At 41.3% G+C, this 23,750-nt stretch overlaps 1 protein-coding gene across 10 annotated transcripts in view; it reads left to right on the top strand.

Annotated features, from left to right (window-relative positions):
• The window catches only part of SCN5A (sodium voltage-gated channel alpha subunit 5), a 214,058-nt gene that overhangs the window by 81,010 nt on the left and 109,298 nt on the right, over positions 1 to 23,750 (top strand). For 9 of the 10 annotated variants that reach the window (XM_027648406.1, XM_027648405.1, XM_027648402.1 and 6 more), the window contains 4 exons: positions 12,195 to 12,336; positions 14,001 to 14,198; positions 18,216 to 18,389; positions 20,799 to 21,200. In XM_027648406.1, the coding sequence (XP_027504207.1) occupies positions 12,195 to 12,336; positions 14,001 to 14,198; positions 18,216 to 18,389; positions 20,799 to 21,200 (916 nt within the window). The remainder of the gene's footprint in view (positions 1 to 12,194; positions 12,337 to 14,000; positions 14,199 to 18,215; positions 18,390 to 20,798; positions 21,201 to 23,750) is intronic. The other variant, XM_027648407.1, reaches the window with a different exon arrangement.

The raw sequence follows: 23,750 nt of genomic DNA, 5'->3' as shown, positions 1-23,750 counted from the left end.
AATCTGAACTTACTTTTGGACAAGAAGGCAAGAAAAGCCTCGGGGTCCGTGGGAGAGACACTTTGCTTTCTGCTGCCACTCTCTGTATCTGTATTTACATAAGACAAAGGGAAAGCTCAGTGTCAGCCTTCCCTCTGCAGGTCTTGTGTGTCTGATCTGTACTGCCAGCCTAAGTCAGACTGTAGCTCTTCTTGGGCAGACGGCCATGCTTTCCCTTTGTTTGTTCCATGGAAGGTACAATGTCAGCATCAATTAATTAAGTCCTTTGTTGATTGTAATACATTCCGTTTATCCAGGCTCAGGCAGGACTCCAAGGCTATTGGGATGTTTCCCGGGAATCCCAGGATTTGACAATCTGTGTATGCTGGAGAACTTCAGCCTTTGGTAACCAATAGGCAAAAATATTGAGAAAAAAAGTGTTCAGTAATATAATTTTGCATGTCATGAAATATAGCTTGTTCTCACTGATGACCTGAACTGTGGTTCAGGAAAGGTGCTAAGGTTGTGAGCAATGAATAAGGGTGGATTAGATTATAGCTATTTTTGAAGCATGGTTTAGAGACTACTGCTTTGGAATTGTTCAAGTGGTGGGAAGCTAAATACCAATCCAATATCCATGGAGTATTTATATATTGGTAGCCTGTATGGATTTAAGGGTTAGGTTCTAGCGAGGTATATGAGCAAAACCACCCTTATTTCCTTCCTTAGAAAGTCAATAAATTGCAGCAAAAAACCATGATTGGAGAAAACCTCTGATGGAGGCAGTATGCCCATGAGAGATTCACAGCCTGGAACAGCCAGGGGAGAACTTGCAGCTCTCGATTATAAGAAGAAGAAAATGCCACCCACACACAGAGTGTCCTTGTACTTGTTTTGATAAATACATCAAAACTGTCAGTGTTTGTGACATTAAGGGAAACCCACTTTCCCTTTATGCCTTAGCTCTTTCTTCTTCAGCCTCTTGTTTTAGTTAAGTATTTAATACCACTGGGTAAGGTTTGGTTTTAAATGCCTAAAACTGGGGAATAAATATTCCTACTTATACTGTTTTTTTTAGCTCAGGACTAGAAAATGTTGTCTCCTCTGCTATACATTGTACAGGATTACAGCCACTCATCCGCTCCTGTTGTTTAAAGACATGAAGATAATTAGAAAGATGACCCTAAGGCCCCAGGGGATGTTCAAAGTCATGTATTCCCACCTGTTAGGACAGAGAGACCGTCATTTACAAGCTGATGTATCTAAGAGAGTGGATTGGTTTTGTCTCACCCTTCAATGATCAAAGCCAAGTGCATTCGACAGTAAAACGAAATCCACATGTGTGGGACCTTCTGGGACAGGTTGTACCACAGGGTCAGGGGAGGGGAGCTGAGAGGAAGTAGATGCATCATTTTGTGGTTCCCTCATTTGTTAATAATGAAATTAATGACAAGTGAGGATGCTTAAGTTGAGAACCCATTGAGGCATCAGGAAGGTGTGCTAAGGAAAGACAGCTGGTAAGGCCATGTCTGACTGTTCATAGCACTTGTGGAGCTTGCTTCTGCTCCCAGTTTGGAGCTTGAATTCATTAGCCTCTGGGGTGCACTGAGGACTCAAAGGAACCACGGGGAAGGGCGGTGTCATGTGTGCACTCCTGGAAGGATTTGTTGTTAGAGTGAGTGATATCTGTGTTGTGGCCAGGATATTAAATCTCAAGGTAATTGACAAAGCCATTTTAGTGCATTTTTAAAAGCATGTTAATGACACACTGAGGTTTGGTTGATTGCTGTTATTATAGAAGAGTAAGAAAAAAAATACCTAAATGAATCTGCTATGGCAATTATTAGGTGATGAGACTCAGATGGTCTAATGTAAGAGCATGTAGTGATGGAGACTGCAACCTGAGCTGGAGTAGCAAGCCAAAATCAGCAGGGAAAGGATCATCAGTGGATTCTATATCACAGACAACCTAATTATCTCCAAGGTGGGGGCTTTATTACATTACTAGGAAGGACTGTTTTCTGAACAAGCACCCAAGCTGCCAATAAAGCAGGAGGTAATGGATCTAGCTAATATTGATTCTGGTTCAGAAGGGATTTGAATAGATGTATGTCACTCAGCAGCAGAAAACATGTCTCTAGTACTTGATCTGGCAGATGCAAGAAAAAAACATTTATTTACATTTTTATAAATGCTCAAGCAACCTCAAGGAGGTTTTTTTGCATTAAAAACCACGCTGCAAAGACCTGGTAAGAATGTTGGGGAGATGGCATATTTCTCAGGTACACAAAAGCTGTCTGTGGGATTTCCCATCTGATGCCTCAGAAACATTCTTCTTGATTCCTGAATTTTGATTTTTTTTTATTTAATCAAATAGAACTTTTCTGTTGCTTTTCATTTTGTTTGTCCAGCTGCATTTCCCCCCTTGATGTACTACAAGAATTTCCTTTGCACTTAGAAGGAACAGTGTAAAATGGAAATAAGAAGTGATGTCTGGAGAAAAGAGAAAATCAAATGGTTGTGATCAAAGGTGTTGTTTGGCTCAAAGTGAATGCTGCTGACATGTGCTTGGTGTTTCACAAGTACATTCAGAGAACTATGTTAATGGAAAAATCCTCTGCTCTGAGATGTGTGTCACAGATTGGTCAGACACTGGAAGCAGTGCTAACAGCAATGCTCTCAGCAAAAAAAGAAATAAAAATTGTAGTGTATTTGCAGAATTGTTCATGTTTCTAGGTGTGTTTTTATGTTAAATTTGGTTGTTCTTTTGGATGTGATTGCACTGGGATATACCCAAGATGTTTCTCTTTGCAATTTCAACTTCTTTTATGTGCTTCATTTAAAATAAATGGAGAAAGCTCAGATAGTCTGATTTTCAAAGGGATTACAACTCTGTAAATTTGCTTTTCAATTTAATTCCCAGTATATAGCTTATCCAATTTTAAACACCTTGTTTTAGCTCCAAGGAAGGCCCAGTAAAGAGCCGGTACAATGATCAAATATTTGGAAGATCTTAGCCAGGAGCAGAAGGTGGAAACTGCTCTATCCTTAGTGAAATCCAGTCTTAGCATCCAGTGGATCATGATTTGCAAAGGCTACAGAACAGCAGGTGACAGCAGGCACCACTACACACTGCCTCTAATCAGGCATATGGGCCTTTTCCAGTGGCCTTTTGCCACTGCCCTACTGTGTGGAATTGCCACGTATTCACAGATGAGTACTCATGGTGATAGTGCCAAAGGGAAGACCTGGGAAAGGAAAGGTGATGCTTTAGAGTGTGCTCAGGAACCTATAGCAAGGACAAAGCCTGGCACTCAGTGCCTGGCCCAGGGCAATGGGACATTGGCAAAGTGAGGGAGCCTCCAAGGGCTCTCAGAAGGAGAGGAGGTGGTCCCACCTTCACATCCAACAAAGTACCAGCAATTCCTCTACCAAGCATCACCCTGTTGCCATCACCAGACCATATCTCCAGTGGGTGGGCTGTGGGAACTGATCTGTGTCAGGCTGCACCAACCTGGTCGTGTTGCCCTTGCAGCTATGACTTGTCCTTCCTGACTAGTAACCTCACTAGTAACCACTCATCTCATATTTGATGAGATAACCAGTACTGCAGAGTCCACTGCTTCCCTGCAGAGTAAAGACTTGTGGGGGCTGCAGCAGCTTGGAATTATGTGTCTGTGAGAAAGGAAGATACATTTCAGCTCTAAAGCATTTCCACTTTTATGCTGTTGTAATTTCACAGGGACTTTTTTCTGCTGTGCTTAGGCTGCTGTTTTTATTTCCCCTTCTGCCTGAAGGTTCGGTTGAGCAACAGAAACAGCAAGGAAATTTGTCCATTATGAGAAAGAGACAAGATGCTGTCAATGTACAAACTAAAGAAGCAGATACAAAAGTGAAACTTAAATTTGTTCTTTTCACTTTTTTCACTTGCAACTACAACATGAAGCTCGATTTTCAGAAAAGTGTACATGTTTTAAATCTGTTGTGTCCCCTTTGGATCTCAAGGTCAGACTGCTTAATATTTTATTTTCCCTTACACATGGTATGTCCTGTGTATTCAGCTCATGGGCAGGAATAGTCTACAAGATCATGCTGACAATGAAAGCACATTTGCATCGTGTCTGTACTGATATTACCAACAAGACTAGTGAACAGGAAGGAAAAGCAGGCAGTAAAGCTACTTCAGGAACAACAAGAAAGCACCTTTGGCAACTGCATCCTAGTAACTGTTGCTATAGAAACTTTAGCTACCTTTATTCTCACTATGACCTTGATTTTTCTTAACAGGATACATTAAAATAATGCACACTGTGGGGCAAGATTCTCTGTGATTTGGCAAATTCTGTCATTGAGCTTATCACATATAAGGGATGAAGGAATGACCATGTGGTGCAGTGCTCCTCAAAGTTTTTGTGTCAGTCCTAACTCTTTCTAAGATATTATCAGAAAAAAAGATTGTTTTCTTTTGTGTTGTGGCATTTTACTGAGGTAATTAATACCAGCACATAAAACTGCATCAGATGCCTGTTTTCTTAGTCTCCATGAGTACCAAAAGCAGTGTTTTTGTGGTAGGTTCTCCAAGTCACCTCACTGCCAGCATACTCGCACAGTGATGCAGCACTTTTACCTCTCTGAGCTGTAGTAACATTCCTTTGCCTTTATACATCTCCATGCAGCGATTTAAAGTCCCTTGCAAAGGCTTATCACACCCCTCAAGGGTAGAGAAGAAACATGCTGTGTACTGAGAGCAGCATTGCTACCAAATACTTCCACCACTGCTACTGCAGCTCTCACTCAGACCCTGGCAGGCAGAGAGACTGGAAGAATATGGTATATGCACCAGAACGTGTCAAATAACATCCAGCAACCCAACCCCAACTGCTCTGGAAACTGGGGAGCTGCACCAGGGAATAGTGTACCCAGTTGATTGTTATCCTGCTGCTGGCAATCAGGAGCCTTGCAACTCTGAGTTGCCTGAACTTAAATCTGTATTATTATTACTGTTGTTGTTGTTGTTATCACTTCTTTTCTTAATATAAGAAGGCCCCAGATTCAGGCATGTGTTGTTGGATACTGGGCAAGTAGGGTGAGAAGAGCCCCCTTGGCTTGGAAGTTTGGTATTGCAGAGTGGGGTGAAGAGGGTGCTCAGGTATCTTAGTTGCATGTATACACTCCTGGGGAGCAACAAGAATGGGTAAGGTCAGGAGAAACGTCTGGTTGCAAGTTACCTTGGGACTAGCCAACTTTGTCAGGAAGGTCTACCAGTGTTTAACTTGCTACATGAGTGGATCCATCACAAGCAATGGGATATTGGGAGTTTTGGTGTGCTCCTAGTGGGATTGGGGTGTTCACAACCCTCACGAAACGCAGTCTGATTGGGGTACAGCTGGCTGACAGATGGAAGAGACTGTAAAGGTTGCTTGAGTGAGAAGGGGAACACCATTTCCAAATGTGTCCTCTTCAAATGTCACCAAAGCAAGGGTATTTTGGAAAGAATTTAGTGTGTAACCGCTAGAGCTAAAAACATAATTTCACTCCAGATTATCAAGCGACATTAGTGAATTTATTTCAAACCTTCAGGCTATACAGCACACCTTAATGAATTTAACTAGATCCTGATGTAAATCACACAAACTTTTCCATCTACTCTGTGTTGGTTACAGCAGAAGCAGAATGAGGAAGGTTTGCCCATGGTGAGAAAGTCTCTCACTTGAGTATGTAAACAAATAGAAAGCAATTGTGACACCTCAAAGGTGCTGCAGGGGCCACGAACATAACTTGAGGTATTATACAGGTTTAGGGACAATAATAAAAGTCCCCACTCTTAGGGATCAGTGGTGTATTTGAAAGATCATGTCTCTGGACAAACAGCCGCAGTAGGGATTAAATCCAAATCCACTCAATTCTTAAGAAGGGGTAATATTACCTCTTAGTCAAAGCTGTAATAAGCTCATCAGCCACATGAGAGAAGCAGACTTACTAGAGGCTACAGTCTTCATTAAACAGTAATCTACTATTATGTTTATGATGATAAATTATTGCCCTACATTTTGTTTGATGGGTTACACAGAAGATCCAGTGTCTGGCCACTGGATTGAGTCAGAAGAAATGAGAGCTTTTTTGCCTTGGTGCAGCATGAGGTCTAAAAAAGCCACATTGCAGCAGAGGGAGTTCTTCCTCTCCCTGCCTGCGTGCCTGCATGGAGGGAGTTGATGTTGCAGGCTGGAACCACTGGTTTTCCATCTGCATGAGCAAGTAGCCAGTGGGGGAGGCTGAAACTTTTCCTGGACGCAAATCAGCAGCATGCACAGGTCAGTGGGTGCTCTGAGCCTGTGAGCAAGCCTGCTCACAGGCACCTCCTTCCCTTTTCTCCTCCAGTTTCAACTCCTGGTTGATGTTGCTCTTTATTCTGAGCTTTTCTTCTCTTCTTCGTCATCTCTTTTTTTTTTTTCCCTACAGCACTTAGTTGAATTTTCTTGCACTTCTGTCATTCCAGACAATTGGCACCCCTTCCCTTGCTTTTAAAAATGCCCTTCAAATTCTCTCTGACCTCTTAGATGCTTGGAATGAGAGCTGCTGGGGGCGCCTAGTCAAAACCTATCCATGCCGCTGCAAGTCAGATTTTGGCTTTTAGATGGTAATTAGTGGGGAACTGTAAGTCAGATTCTCTAACCATGATTAGTCTTTAATACAAAAGAAAGAGTAGGGGAAGGAGAGCAGCCTGTGACTTCACCCGCTGACAGCAATGGCTTTGGCTGGGGTGCTGCTGCCTTTTGACCCCTTTCTCCTACATTCTCAGTTCATCTTACAACATTCATTTCTGTAAATATTGTCCTGTTTCAGAGTGGGTAGTTTTATCTTGTCAGGTAGAAGCAAATGCCAGTCCAAGGATATTTGTCTGTTCCCCACAGCCACTTCACAGTATGCATTCCTTGTTTGGCTGCTGCTCTCCTTCCTCAAAGCCAAGGGAACGGAGAAAACATGGAAAGTGTAGAGAAAAATAATCAAGTCTGTGGCCTAAGGGAAATTAAAGCCTCTCTTTTGTGGCCTGAGGACTTTAGCAGGAAGAGTCAGGTTGAGGAAGACCCTACTGTGCACATCATGGAGGCCACGGGCATTGTCTGTCCTTCAAAGACTGCTGAGCTTTGAAACCCCACCATAGGCTTTCCATTTCCAACCACCATGTCCATTCCCCTGGAATTAGCCACATGTCAAAGACATCAGCTGTAAATTTTTCAGCTTGATTTCTGCATTCTTAATCTGTGACCTAAGCGTGAACACTAAGGGGCCCTTACCAAAATACAGGTTTGTTTTTTCCTACTTTTTGCTGTGTCTGTGGTATGTGCTTTATCTCCCATTACTGCTTCTTTAGTGAGCAGTTTGGTGTAGCAAGCTGTAGTGTCCCTTTGTAACTGAAACCCAAGGGAAGTGCAACCTTCCCCTCACAGAGGTCGTAGCTGACATGAGCTACGTTTGATGCTGACTCCTGGTAGCACATGGACAACACTCCCCATGTTTTCAGGATTTGAGTATTACAATCCAGTGCACAGTTGCTTTACGAATCTTCTTTTATTACCTAACCCTGTTGGCCACTACAACCAGGATCAGCAGGTTGCTTGGCTTGCCTAGATTAAACTCTTGAGACAGAGCATTTTGTAATTATGCCCCTCAGCTACAACTCTCTGCCATTCTCAGCCTGTGTTATTTAAACCAAGGCTGTTTCTTATGTCCTTTAATTTCCTGTACCAATGCCAGCTTACAATGGTGATTACAGCCTGATGGATAGGTAGGTAGGCTGCTGCTTTTAACTTTTCTGAATCAATGACACTAATTTTATTGTGATCAATTGAATAGCATCCTGTGACGCTCCTGTGGAGGATGGTATATTTATGTAGCTTGTTGTTGCTGCCCATCCCTGTGCATCAGAGGAGAGTACAATCCTCTGAAATGCTTCCCTGAGGTGAAAGAAACTAAGGAGTTTGCTGAAAAATCCAAAGGGTTAGGCTTAATATTCTACATCTAAGATAGTTCAGTAAAGTCTTAAGACTCCTTAAAAAAATCCTCAGAGGAAATGGTGTCAGTTGCAGAATAATATTCTCATGTGAGAGCCTTACACCTCAATTTCTGTAGTGTTTTTCTGGGAAGCAGTATTTTGTTTTCCTCTCAGTGTTTTTAACACATTCCCATACCCTGTGGGTTATCGCTTCTGTTGGCTACAAAAGAGGGTGAGCAAGAATGAGGAGTTGACAACTGGGATATTCTCTCTCAAGTGCCCAGTTACCGTAAGAAGGATGTAAACTAACATCAACAGCATTTTTGAGGTGGGGTTCATGCTTTTTGTGCTGCAGCAGCTCGTTTGAATGCTCTTAAAACTGAATATAATATTAGAGAAGCATTTTGTCCTGGTTTCAGCTGGTATAGAGTTAATTTTCTTCCTAGTAGCCGGTACAGTGCTGTGTTCTGGATTTAGGATGAGAATGAAGTTGATAACACACTGGTGTTTTCAGCTGTTGCTAAGTGGTGTTTCTACTAAGTGAAAGACTTTTCAGCTTCTCATGTTCTACCAGCAAGGAGGCTGGGAGGGGACACAGCCAGGACAGGTGACCCCAACTGGGCAAAGAGATATTCCATACCATAGGAAGTTGTGCTCAGTATATAAACTGTGGGGAAAGCTGGCCAGGGGGGCACTGCTTGGGAATTAGCTGGGCATTGATCAGCAAAAGGTGACTGTGCATCACTTGTATATTCTAATTATTTTATTATTCCCATTATTATTATTACCATCTTTATTATTTTATTCCTTTTCTGTCCTATTAAACTGTCTTTATGTCAACCCATGAGATTTTTCACTGTTACTCTTCCAGTTCTCTCCCCCATCCCACTGGGGCAGGGTTGAGTGAGAAGCTGTGTGGGGCTTAGTCGCCATCTGGGGTTAAACCATGACATGTGTACACTCACTGTGGAGTCAGACAGATCTTTGCACACCAGCAATCTACTGTGAGTGGAAAAGTCTTTTAAGACATGTAAAGACAGAATGAAAAAATACTAATTTTATCATAAGCAGAAAATATTAATCTGAGGCATCATTGTTCATATTCATAGTCAGAAGGACTGCATCTCTGTGTCCTAGGGTTTTATAAACAGTTGTGGTAAAGTGCTTTGAACAGTTGCTTGAATGTTCTTCTGCATCAAAACAGTTTCCCTAAAAAGCAACATTGGCATTGAACCTAAGAGTGACTTTGTAGGCTCTAATCTGGGCCAAGAGATTCCTGTGAAAATACAACTGCAATGTTCCTAATATCCACCTTCCTTCAGACTTTGCTGTTCAAAATGGTGAAGAAATTTTTAGAAGAAATTCTCTCTCTCGTTAATATTAATGGCAAAATTTCCATTTTACCTAAGGTTTTAGGGAAATTATGCTAGATGAAGCCTGATTTCCAAATGACTGCCCTACTTAGGTTTAGGTTCACCAGTAACCACCATCAAGTTTCTCACAGCTGTATTCAGATGTTTTAGCCATTAATAATAACTTTAAAATATGAGTGATGAGACCAGTTCAGTGGAACCACTTGGGATTGGCCTTTTGTGGGAGACTAAGGAAAGGGCTGTCCACCTCTGGACATGATCACTCAGCTTCCAGGCAAGCACAGTCTGTGAGTGAAATCCTTTTCTCATGGCAAAGAGAATGAGCCTTACAAAAATTTTCATGTCCTGTATAGTCACGATGTCTTAGCGCAAACAAGTGGGAAGGGTTTCCTTCTTGAGAGCCCAGAGAATCCATTTCCCAGAGCTCTTGAACAGTGTGAGCAGCATGTCATGGGCAATGAAGGCTGTTTGCAGCAGCAGATCAGAGGCAGAAATCTCATGTGTCTGCAGCAGAGAGTGACAGCAGATGCTGCCTTTGGGAGAGAGGAGATTTATTGAAAAGGCTGCCTCAAAAAAGGACATGGGTGTACAAGAGAGATTCAGTGTGCATCTGCATATTTTATGCAGAAAAAGCTGACATTTCTGCATTTTATTATCTTCTAACTCAGTAATGTTACTGTAATTTTTATTCAAATGTAGCTTTTATTGGGAAACAATAGGTAGTCAACGTAGGAAAGATCTAGAAGGAGGCATTTTCAGACTGGCAGGGAAAAAATTAGAATTGACTCTCTTTTTCTTTCTTTGTGAGATACAACTGTTATTATCTAAATTCTCAACTGAGATAAGCTAACTTGGCTCTACCTAAGGTGACAGAATCACTTATTATACTCTCACTTGCATGTTACATTTAATTCACTAAACATCAGCTGTTCATTTTTTATTGCTTATTCTGAAAACTACTGTAAACAAGGATCTGCACACATTTTGCAGTACTTCAGCACTCCTTTTATCAGTGTTCAAAGCAAATTTACTTTAAAATTTGTTCTTGACTACTGATGTTAAATTAAGATTATTAAAGTGTTGTTGAATGTCTAGTATTTGTGGCAGACACCATAGATTTGTGTAACTTCAGAATCTATAGCAATGTATTCTCATCTCAACACGTAATACAAGGTTGCTATGCTGTGCTGTAAAAATTTTAAATTATATCAGGATCAAATTTGTATTTTTAAAAGAGAAAGAACACTGATTTTCACACTGAGACATACTTTGCTTTCTCAGGGATCTTTTTTTTTTTTTTGGTGTCATTTTAAAAATTACTCTGTATTATTTATATTACTGCTTTGCATTTAAAATTGTGGCAATATTCTGCTTTGGTAAAAAATACCAGTGATTGAGAAGCTCTAGGGGGTTTTGCCAGGAGAAAATGAAGCTAAAAGCTGTACACATCGGACACACTCTACATGACTGGTGACATGTATGAGATGGTTGGATATTACCATAATCACCCTACATGAAGGCAGTTTAGAAAACCTTGATTCCCTCATCCAACAGGAAGAACACCAAGGTCACCACATGCCAAGACAGAGGGTATTGCTCTGGTCTCATGACGCTGCCTGGAAGTTGGTGCCTCTCAATGTTTCTGGTCTCTGACAAAGTGCTTTCACAATCCCTCTTGTTCCAGCCATCCCTATTTGTGTCAGCTGGAATTTTCACCAAATTGTACCAGGTTCATCTCTAGCTGAAGGATAAGGAGAACATACTGTACGTTCTGCTGAGATCTGCTTCTCCAGATAATTAGATGCTGCCCACCTAACGAATTCCCAAATACCGCAGGGCTCCAGTACACTGGCAACACCCTTGATCCAATAATCACTTCTTAGGATACAGAAGTAATCCTTTGCATATTGCTCCATGTCTTCAGTTTCTGATGGGTCATATTTTGTGTTTGGAGAGCAGCTTGTTGTATGCAAGAGGGGTGGGGTTTTTGACTAATTGTATTGCACGGCTGTGGGGGAGAGGATGGCACATTGACCTGGGATCTCTTCTACCTTGTGTTCCACTTGATGATGCAGTTCAGTACTTACACAGCATCACTGAGAGCAGTCTTTATCTCTTCTGGCATACGGGGCTAGAAAATTACTTGTAAAGAGCCTCCAAGGTTAATGAGAGACAGTGAAATTCATGCTATCTTCATGCAATTTAATACAGTAATCTGCAAGACACACAAGGAACTCTTTTTGCTGGCAGAAATAGAAAAAATGTCATGACCCCAGACTGCGGCGGTGAGTGGAACAAAAGGGCTGGGTTTCTTAGATTAAAGATTTAATCCTTGCAGGGGGGTGAGCGTAAGGTCAGACACAGTAAGCAATTGGGAAGGTGCTCAGATAGCACACGCTGGTGTTTCCAGCCTGTGTCAAACTACATAACCAGAAAAGCAGGTTCACCATCGCAGTATTACCTGCAACTCTAACAGGAAACACCAAGTGTATGATTCTTAATTAGAAATAAGAATTCTGCCAAAAGAAACCATAGTTAAACACTTAACTCCTGCTTAGGTACCTAATTCCATTCTATTCCAAATATGTGAAGTGCTAGATGCTCATTTGTCATTGCAGCTTATATTATGGTTACAGTTTATTATTTTGAAAGAAAAATAAGTTTGCAAAGATCTTTGGTATTGAGAAGTAGCATCTACCTGTTTCCCATGTTTTTATCCAGTGGTGGAATTTACCACCTGTGATCTGTGTTCTTAATCAAGGGCATTCTGTACATTTCCCTGAAAATCAGTCTCTCCATGTTGAAGCCATCTAAGATGTACTTCATGGATTGTATTTCATGTTTTGCAGCTCGTGCCCTGAGGGATATATATGTCTGAAGGCTGGGGAAAATCCTGACCATGGTTACACAAGCTTTGACACTTTTGGCTGGGCCTTTCTCTCTTTGTTCCGTCTTATGACTCAAGATTGTTGGGAGCGTCTTTACCAACAGGTATGATATTATTTTATTACTGTTAAAAATTATAAATAAACACACCATCTTTTACAGTGACATATCTAATAATTAAAGACAAGACGGAATTGCTGGTTGTTAAGTAAACTGTGCTCTGTGTGTGTGTGTTCTGGAGAAGGACCTTCAATTGTTACAACTGATTTATTTTCTTAAGAGTGATGATATCAAAAGACATTAAACTGCATGTTTGGGGTAGTTGGGGAAAAGTGGTACTGAGAGAAAGACACTTTGAATGACTAATTCACCTGAGTCTAAAAGAAGTTCACCTCTTGAGAAAGATCACCACGTCACCACTTGATTTTTTTGATGGATGGTGTAACACAAACTAATCTTTTGAGTCCAGCTCAAAAAAGGGCTAGAGAAGCACCTGTGTACTTGGCATAACTGTTTTTTCAAGGCACAGTAATGAACACATATTCAGCAGATGGCAGGACTACCTGGTACATGTCAGTTCTCTCTGCTGCAATCTCTTCATCATGGAGAGACAGAGGCACAAAAGGGGTCAGAGTCAACCTACACTCACGTTGCAAGATGGCCTGCGAGTATATGCTCATTTTAGCACACATTTCCTGGAATGTATGTGAACTCTGAAGAACTAAATATCATAGTTTGGCACTGAAAGGCATGCTCTGTCCATGTTGCCACTGAAGATTTATTGCCACATCTCAAAATCGCCCAAACTAGAAAACGATCATAAGAAAATCAAGAGACAGTGCTGACAGAACTGCTCTGAAGGTACTGAGATAGACATTGTTGAAGATTTTGGAGACTTCAGCTCCACACACAGCCGGCTATAGAATTTCACTTCAGGGAAATGTAAAACAATTAAAAAGAAGATTCTTTAAACAACTGTATTCACTTGACACAGAGCTGTGTGTACAACTCTGGGAGACAGAAACTGTCAGGGCAAATAAGGATAAACATCTCTCCCTTTTATTATTTGACCTTATAATATCACACAGTGTTTTCTATCAGTAATATCAAGTCACTGACCATGGAACATATCTGTTACATATAATCTTGGCCTGTTCCCCTAAACTCCAATTATCCCAGTAAATGTGGTGAAGAACCAGGGAGTACAATCAATGGAGCCCAAGGTTTGGTTCCTCTTATCCTGAGACAGATGTCTAAATAATGTTCAGATGAGTTGCACCCTAAAAATATGTTTTTCTCCCCACTAACTGTGAAGGACCCAGAGTGTAGGCATCTGAAGGGATGCAACATGAATCTCACTTGGATGGTTTCTAAACACTGGTCAAAACCAGATTGAGCTGTGTATGGGAATTTTTCACTGCAGCCGATTGTAAGATTATCTATTCTAAAAGAAAACCAGCAGAGATATTTGGTAAAGGAGGGAAGCATTCTTCTTTTAGAAATTAATTCACTGCAAGGCACATAATTTTTGACCAAGATATAAATATTTATCAGTGAGAAGATTATTTCCTTGGATGTGGTTGTCATTTCTCATCAAAGGGTTTCTGCTTGAGCTATTAACAAAGGCTAGATTCAATTATATTGTGAATCTAAGAGTTTTTTAAAAATGTATTTAAAAAATAATGTTTTTTTCTTTTAAGAAAGCATTTTTTTTTCTTTTAAAAAGCATTGTAAACAAGTGATTAATGATTTTACTTCTGTGCTTACAGACTCTCAGATCTGCTGGGAAGATCTACATGCTTTTTTTTATGCTGGTCATCTTTCTGGGTTCATTTTATCTGGTCAACCTGATTCTGGCTGTTGTGGCCATGGCATATGAAGAGCAGAACCAAGCCACTATTGCTGAAACAGAAGAGAAGGAAAGAAAGTTTCGAGAAGCCATGGAGATGTTAAAGAAAGAGCAGGAGGTCAGTGAACTATGTGACATGATTAGCCTTGGGTAACTTGAACAGATGGTAACTTGAGATTCACGTTCTCTTTATTTTACATTTATCTGATAACTAAAGTAAGAGTTTGCCTGAAAGCAGCTTAATGTTTATTGTACTGGACAGAGTTATTACTGTTTCTATGAAAGAAAAATGAGGGTTCTTCCTGTTAAGACTGAGGCCATTAAAGGTTTACATATCCAGAGTTGTACTGATTTAACTACACTGTATATGCTGGCAGAGAAATTTATATTGGGTGGCATGTAAAATGTTTTAATGATGGTGAAACTACATGGGCATTTGAGTATAAACCAGCTATTTTGGTAGCCTAGCCATAGCACCAGATGAACCTTCTTCCACCACCACTTTAGCATAACTTCATTTCCTGACTTGTTCAACCTGCCAATTGTTTGATAATGAAAATAAGGATGTAGGATAACCTCTTTGAATTACCAACAATTTAATTCCTGAAAAAGTAAACAGGCAAAGCTTGAGGTTCAGCTCTGAAAATTATGCAGAGGGTATGGATTTAATGTTACGTCGTAAGTTTAAACAAGCCAGGGAGGCCAAATGGTGGATGTAGCCTTATAGCCTTAATAACACTACTTAATTTTCATGTGGTTTGTGTAGGGTAGAAAGCCCTTATTAAACAGCGGAAGAGAACATTTTAGGTGCTGTGAACCAGAAGACAATAAGAAAATTAGTCTGAAATAACACGTAGCATTGTAGCACAGAGAAATAAAACCCTGATACACAATATAAACTAATATACATAATTTTCTTTTGAGTACATATGGTTTCAGGGCCTAATCCAAAGCCCATTTAAATCCTCAGAAAGAAAATAGAAAATGCAATTCTCTCTTGACAAAGTGCTACTAGAGGCTTATGCATCATTTAAGTCCTTTTAAATATCCTCTTTGATAGTTTAAGTAATAGGTAAATGCAATTTAGTCCATGTACAGGCACTTTGAACAGAATAACTCTCTACCATAACCTAAGGGAGCAAACTGAGCTCCAACTCATACTTATTTTATACAAATTTTCATGTGTTTTGACTCCAGCTGAGCTCTTCCTCATAACAGTCAACTTTGGTAGCCCCAACTATAATTAAAGATATTTAAGAATTTCTTTTTGAAGGCTTTGATTTCAGCTAAGCCTGTATGTACACAAAAAAAGGAACATTAAGCCCTGAAAGTCAGAATGTGGCAAAAAAAAGGTTGCTCCTGAAAACCTAAATTGTTTCCATTTGTTTATCTGGTTTATAATATAGCCTTCTCTTCAGCCAGCCATTTCTCATTTTTCCTGTGCCCTGTTCAGTACAAAGGGTGGACAGTGCATGACTCAAGAGCAGCTCTTTGCTTTCTCATCATTTGTTCTGTTGCCTTAGGCCGCCTCGAGCAGACTTCCCAACTTAGGCAGTCAAAGCCTGCTTCGAAGAGGAAGTGACTAACATCCTCAGAGGTTTTTCAGTGCCTCTTGTCACTGCTCAGACTCCATGTGCTTCAAAAATACTAACTTTTATTTGTAATACTCCTGCAATATTGTCCTCATTTTATGGAAAGGAAATTTAGGAGTAGAGTGATTTGGATCTACCATGTTCACTAATGAAGTCTAGTAAATCTGCAAATCAGCTCAAGTTAGACATTTTGAAGAAGAGGCTTAGGAAAGTGAATTGGGTGGCTGCACCATGGAGCTTTCAGGGGTCCTTCTCAGATGTCTCACCCCAGTCAAAGCTACTTAGTCTTGTTCTCCAAACCTTGGTCAAGATCTCGGTTTTTACTTTCTTACTGTACTACTAAATTCCTGCCTCAAGAACTATCTCTTGCATAATCCCCACGCCTTGGCCTCGTGTGAACTAAGCTTTCCTCCCATCCTTCAGACATTATATGTCCTTGTCAGATGTGTCTGGTCCCACAGACCTTTCCTGCTCCTTGAGCTGTTACAGTGGGTTATTGCTTGTAGTGCCTGAGGGACAGGACATGGTCCAGGCACAGGAACCCAACCAGAAAGGGTGGATAAGCAGGACATGGGGACATCCTCAAGGCCAGGCTGGATGGACCACTGAGTAAATTGGCCTAGTGGAAGGTGTCCCTGCCTGTGGCAGGGTGTTGAACAAGATGATCTCTAAGGTCCCTTCCAACCCAAACAGAACTATGATTCTATGATTCTCCATTCCCTGAGGAATAATTCAGTCTGAATCCTTTTCCCAATAACTGAGAGAGGTGCACAGCATAGAAGCAATTCCACCTAAGCAATAGGTAAGAAAATGCTAAGAAACAGAAAGTTAGCTTATTTTGCAGTATGAGTACAGCATGCTTACTAGCACAACCTGAAATATTTTCTAGATCGACAAAATATGACAGCAAACAGAAAGGAAAACCAAAACTCTTTAGACCAGCTTTTACACTGTACTGTATAAAGAGACTAGAAATATAATTGATAGACCTGCTTGGGGACTATCAGTCAATTTATACAATTGGTTTAACACATTCCTAAATCTGAGATTAACACAAAAAGACTTGCTGAATCTTTATGAAGAGAAAGCACTTCAGCATAGCAATCAAATTGACTCCAAAAAAACCCCCCAAAAAACCAGCCTAGACCAGTGTCTGAACCCTCCTCCTCTCTGCTCTAAGCAGCGTTGCTTATGAAAGATATTTCCCACAGGAATTAAGTTTTGTTGTGCTCTCAGCTTGATAGAGCTACCGCTACTCCTTGAAATACATGATTGATTCTTTACACGGCTGTTAAGTGCCTTCACTTTCCTTGGACTGATGCCTGTGGGAGGAAGGGAGTATTTTGCAGCGGAGAGATGATTGCCTGTTTGATTCTAGTGGCTTACAGACAATAGCACTGAGGATTCATCCATTCCTCCTGTTCTGGGCAACCTGGAGAGGCTTTTTTTAATAACTCACTCTCTTTAGGCATCTCAGCTGGGGGCTTTGCAAACCGGCTTGTCTCCAGGCCACTGATGTGGCTACCACTGATTTCTCCAGCACCTCCAAACCTGACCCGGTGCTTTGTGCTCGGAGCCCCCTTCTGCCCGGTCCTCCCGCCTGCACCCGGGACGGGGACCCAGCGCGTTGGTGTGAGCTATGGCTTCCTCCCTGCTCCTATCGATCCTTCCTCCGGGATGCTCCTTTGCTCCCAAGGCTGTGTCTTTGTGCGCTCAGGCTCTCGCACTCGGCTTCTGCGGGGTTTGTAGCGGTGGGTGTGTTATCACCCTCCTCCTGCAGCGATCCCGCCAGGCAGCCGGCACAGCTGCGGGAGCACAGGGCAAAGCAAAGTCCACCTTATCTCCGGTTAAGCCCGCGGTTTTCTCTTTGCATCTCTGATCACAGCTGCCTGTGCTGCTGCTCGGCATAAGTGTTTACAGAAACGTGCCAGCCGAATTGCCTGCTGTTTCGAGCGTCCCTCTGTGATAGCGGGGGAAAAATCCCAGCTTGGATTTTTCCCTCCTGCCCAGCCCTCCCACTTCAGGGGGCTGAAGTCCCAGGGGAACTTTAATCAGAGGTTCCCCAGCTCGAGGGGGTTTTTTTGCCTGGCATCAGAAATGTTACTCCAGAGGTGTGTGCACGTTGTAAACCTGCCCGTGTGTGCACCCAGGCTGTTCCTTCGTGGAGTGTCAAAGGGTCTCTTGTGTGAGCTTTACATAACCAACATTATTTTGTGCATCCATTCCTAATGCTCCATCACAGGATCCAGGAGGCAGACCTGCATGTGTGCATTTGTACTAGGAACCTGTCTCACTTGTTGTTTATTTTCCAGTGGCTAAATGTAGAGGTAAGAAACAGGTGAAGAATGGTTCCGACCACGTGAGATAGTTTTATGATTAATGATCATAAACATATTATTAACATATGTTAATGATCATTAACATATCTCCTATACAACCTGAAAATTTCAAGTAAAAAATAATTGCTGAGGAGTGTAAGTAGTAATTTCTCACTGAAATCCTTAAATAATAATTTTTATACCTTCCACCATCTTCTGATTTAGGCACTCGCTGCTAAAGGAATTGATTCAATGTCACTTAGTTCATTGGAAATGTCACCCAAAAGTGGGAAAGAAAGAAGAAATAAACGAAAGAAAAAGAAATCTTTGGGGGCAGATGAGTATGTGGAAGACCAAAGGAATCCCAAGTGTGATTATGACGATGGTCAGAGGAGGATGGTAAGCCATGGTCTGAAACATGATTTGTTCCACACTTTCCTAGACAGGCCAGGCTCTGAACAGGCAGTTAAAGCTGAAACCTTCAGAAGAATCATATATTCAATATCATGACTGATATTAACACAGCAAATACTATGGACAGGCTGTGTTAGAACAGTGGAAGGATATGTATTGCCACTGTATTTTGAAAATTAATTAGAAATACCCATTAAACATTTTTCCAAACTTTTTTTTTTTTCGAATTTTTTTTCTTTTTTTTTTTTTTTTGGCTTCAATATTGCCCACAGTCTGGTTTATTTTCTCACTTTAATTTCATTCATCTGATTATATTTATCCTATCCCTGCTAGAGATGAAAAATTCTTAGATGAAACCTGCAAAGCTTAAAAAGAAAAGAGAGGAGGAGAAAAAGAGGAAAGTTGTCTCTGAGGGCTTTTAAAATGCTGTACAAAGACATTATTAACATTTTTATATTCCTTTGCTAGTTGCCTTCAAGTCAAAACTTTGTGGCACTTGTTTCTACTTTCTATTGCAGGGAAGAAAAACAGTGAGATTGTTGTTAAATAGGGTTTTATGTAAATGTTCCTGACATGCATGAATATGAATCTGCACATGCTGTATGTATCAAATAATCATAAATAGCTCCAGATAACTTGTCTTTGTTTGACTGAGGGCAAAGTTTGAATGAGTTTGTTTTGTTTTTTGAATAGCCATGTAATGGGCTAAGTCTTTTTATACTTTTTTTGTCAGTGAATTTAGGAATACTTGGCAGCCATAAAAAAATCATAGAAAACATGTGAGTGATGTAAGTAAACGTGACCAATTAATGACTCCCCAGCTCACAAAATTTACCCAGAGCTGGATTTCTGTTAATGACATGCATTTTTTAATCTAATATTTTCTGTTATTCTCTCATTGGTCGAGAGGGTCGCGTAACAAATTACACATTTGTTGAAGCTAGGACTGCACTTTTAGCTTCATTCTGGGCGGGGTTTCAAGACACCACTTGCCAGAATGACCATGGATTGGAGCTGTGCATTGCCAGTTTTATTTCTTAGATTAATATGTCCTGTTTTCACTTTTCCCCCCTGGATGTCATATGCATGAGAAGCATGGGAGACACATTTCAAAGCTTGTAGTAAATCTCCTCTGCAAGGCTGTGTCTGGCATGGTTGGAGGGAATAAGGCTGAGTCATCATTCAGATGCTATCTGAGCAGCTGGAAGTGTGTTGCCATCAGAAATCAGTCTCAACGACTGTGCCATCGAAACCCAGGCATGGATTTTTGACCAGTTAAAATTTGGTAGCAGTCAAAATGGGTTGTTTTTAGTTAGAAGGGGCCTGGGTTTTGTACTCCTACTTGTAGCAGTGTCGTTAAATAGCATCATTATGTAACTCAGTAGTGTAAGCTACAGCACAAAATTAAATCAGGTTTCATTTGGTTTGTCTGGTTTCTGGGTGCTGTGGTGATCTGACCTCTCTTCATATGTACTTGGCTCATGGGAAAGTTCTGAAGAAGCTGAAAATTCTGTACAGGCCACAAAATCAAAAATATATTCTGCCTAAATTCTCTTACTCAAATAATTTCCTCTTCAGATAAGCGGGAAGGGGATAGACTTGAATTCCTTACACATTTTCCGAACATCCTTTTTACTCTGCCAGATTTTAGGTGTGTTTAGTCCTTGACTACATCTTGCTGGTGCTCTGGCAGAGTTGCAGTCTCACTAACTGACGTCAGAGTGGATCATCAAGGCTGATATTTGAGTGAGGGAGACTGCTGTGTACTGAGGTTACCTATCCCTTAAGCAGCCATGTGCATTGAGATAATCATTTTACAAACTAATAAACCATATCCCTCTTCTTGCTCTTGGTTTGTTTAGTTTTTTTTTCTTTTATCACCTTCTTCCGTCGTATTCTGATTCTTCTTCTTCCCTCTTCTTCTCATTTTCCCTGCAGTTCATTTCCTGCCCTATTTCTTTATCTCTTCTTCTCCCACTGCACTGTTCCTTCCCTAGCTGTTATGAAGATGTGTAATAATGCAGTAGATTGGAGCTGGATCCCCTTCCCTGCTCCTGTCTTCCACTCCTTGTGCTGCCTTCCCAGGTCCTTTGGCACTTATCATTTTGGGGGGAGTAGATGCAAAGGAAGTATCACTCCATGAGCTGAATGCCACCTTGACCCTTCCTATTTCAGTACCTCTTTAACTGTCAAGTATTAGAGAAATACCTGATGGTTAGGAATGACTGTTCAACCTCTTAACTTTGCGGAGGCTGAACATGTGTAATTAAGTCTTTCTCTGAAGCGTTTGATTTAAAATGGGACTTGCTGCTCTCCCCAGAACTTCCTCGCTCCTGAAAACATGTTGCAAAATGTTGTTTCTCTTTCCCCTTTCTCCTTTCTGGGGGTTTCTAGACTCTCCTTGGCATTAGTTATGGTCCCAGCGCAAACTTGGTGAAGCGCAGAACCAGCCACGGAAGCGTTTTCAGTTTCCGACTCCGTGGCAGAGACACTTGCTCCGAAACAGATTTTGCCGATGATGAGATCAGCATCGCTGGGGAAAATGAAAGCCACCGGGGCTCTCTCTTAATTCCAAGATCTGGGAGACGTCCAAGCGTGCAAAGTCAAGTGAGCCATAGTTCTCACCCTACTACTCCCAACTACACCCAGACGGGCAAAAGGAACAGCTCAGTGGATTGCAATGGTGTGGTTTCCCTGATAGGAGGAGGCATCGGGGCACTCAACCCAGACCCTACTTCTCCTGCAGGGTTACTGCTCCCCCCAGTTATTATGGAAAAGCCTGGGACAGGCGACCTGGTGAGTACTTTATAACTTTTGTACGTGATTTGCGCTCTTTTTTTCTTCTAAATGTTGTTGGAGTTTACTGTAATTTATTTAAACAATATGGAGTCTACAGGGAGAAATCCAGGCCCACCATTCCAGGCAGGGTGGGAAGACAAGGGGCTCACTCACACAGTGATGTGTGTCTGGTGCCACATCAGAGAGGTTCATACCTTCTGGTGAGACTTACTCTTCAGAGCTGACTGGAGGCAAATACCTAAATCTTGGGCTTGACATGAATTTTCTTTACTTGAAGGGACACTTTTAAAATTGGTTTCTTTTGACTTTTGAATAGCTGACGTTGTCTGGTGGATAGAAAATTATGATTTTTAAATGATTGGATATGTCTTACCATCTTGAGACCGCGTTTTCTCTCGCTGGTTGCTCTCTGTTTGCATCTGACCTCTGGTCATCTGTCGGGCCAGTTGTGGAGGGTTTTTTCTACAGTCCAAAGGTTGTTCCCAGGAGGGTTTAGCGTCCGGTTCATATAACACCCAGGAAATATGAGCAGATGATCAACAGATTTCAGGCCTTTTGGAGATTGCCAGAATCCTTGTTACAAAGCACTACTGCTGGGAAGCATTTAATAAAACTGTGAACACAATCATAAAGACTGGTACCATTAGGAGACCCACGAACAAATTCACTTGGAAAACCATGAGATGGTTTTTTTGGAAATAGTTACTACACAGGCAGAGTAGTTTGGACAGGTTGCTAGTTTGAGATGGTGGGAATTTATCTCTTTTTATGTAGTCCACATTGAAGCTCATCACTCTTTAAACAGTCTTTAAAGCAGTGGAGGTCTCTACCATAGTCAATGTGTGCAAGGTTTATTCCATCTTAGTGAACAAAAATGGATCAGAATAATCTCTCTCCCTGGAAGTGCCTCTTTCTGTTCACTTTAGCCACATGCCTTAAGTCAGGTGAGATAAAGCCCACTCAAAGTAACAAGGTGCCAAAAACAGGTTACACTGGTGGGGAAAAAAAAGCAAATGTGATTATAACATGTATTAGGCAAGGTATCTCCTAAAGAGAAAGGTGAGTGAGATGGATTCCAGCCGTGGTGTCAGATTATCAGTAAATTGGGAAGTAGCTTTTTTCTTTAGAGCCAAGCAGCTTCTTTTCTTTCAAGCTTAGGACTGATGTTTTTTTCCTCACCTATCTGGGCATTCCCTGTAGTCCTGCAAATAGACTCTCACACCATAAATGAGAGGAGGGGCCGTGCTGTGCGTGGGAAACTGGTTGGTGTGAGAATTATCTGTTATGTTGACAGTTTTGAGGCTGTTGCTGCTTTTTTGGATGTTCACACCTTAGTTCATTTAGGACTTTGGTAATCCCACTTTTATTCTCTGTGGACAAGGACGACCAGTCCTGAGACAAGTCTCTAGACAGCTGAGCAGCAGAAACACTCTTTGTAGATAAAGAAGTTTTATTGGATTTAACTTGGTGCAAAAAAACCCCAACCTGCTGTGTATTAAAGGAATTGGGGAAGAAAGTTTGTACATCTGTTAAAAAAAAATAAATCTGAACCAAAGTCAAAAGACCTCAGTAGATGAGTAGAGGATGTCCCCCTTTTTTCTGTAAGGAAACCAGCTCTGCAGGTTGCTGAGGCTGTCCCAGCTGTCAGAAAAAACTTAGCAAAGCATGAGAGCACTCAACCTTTGACAGAAAAGATCAGTATTTTACGGGATTGGGTCCTGAGGTGACAGGGAGGCTTTAAACTCTGCTGGCATTTATTCTCATTTGTCGGCTTCCTGCCTTAAAAAAAAAATGGATGCTGGAAATTGAATGGCCCAGGTGGGTGAGCTCACTTGGCAGTTCCCTGGACACCTAGGAAATAACGCCCAGGTTCTATAGTAACAAATGCTTATTCAGCGATGCAATGTGAAGGATATTGTGTCTTCTCCAAAACATGTTTGGTATCTAATCTATCCAGAATATGTGAGCTGGAGTTAAAAGCTAATTGGCAAGAAGCCCATTGCTGTACAGATGTATTCACTACAGGAATCATAAGCGCTGGGCACAAACGTGCAGCCTCAGCTGTGGCACAGGCAGAAAAAAATAACAAATCCAGCACCTCAGTGTGCCTGGAGGTAAATCAATGTGTTTCTGGACTTTGTGTTTGATTATTTTCACCTTTTTCATGGTAAAATTTGAAGTTGAATTTGTTCTCTGTTAGCAGGTCTGGCTTCTTTTTATATATTCTTGATATGTTTGGGGAAGTAAAACAAAGATGTTGCAGGGTGAAGTTGCAGTTACCTCATTAACCCCACTGCCCCTTCTACTGTTATTTATTTTGAATGAGAGTGAGTGTGTGGTGAAAAAAGGACCCACTTGGGCTATCTGTTGTATCTTTCGTGAACAAGAAATAAAGGTCCAGTCCATGCAAAGTCATCACTGTAAGATGGGTCAAGCCCTGCTTGCAGCTTCCTGAGGTGTAAGTGTGGATTCAGTCATGCAAACACAATGTCTGGGTTGATGGAGCTGAAAAAACAGGATTTATAGCATTAGGTTTTGAGGATGCAT

Source organism: Corapipo altera, unplaced genomic scaffold (genome assembly GCF_003945725.1).
Source record: "Corapipo altera isolate COAL_440 unplaced genomic scaffold, ASM394572v1 47, whole genome shotgun sequence".
Classification (NCBI taxonomy): Eukaryota; Metazoa; Chordata; class Aves; order Passeriformes; family Pipridae; genus Corapipo; species Corapipo altera.
This window is presented reverse-complemented; position numbering and strand designations above follow the sequence as displayed.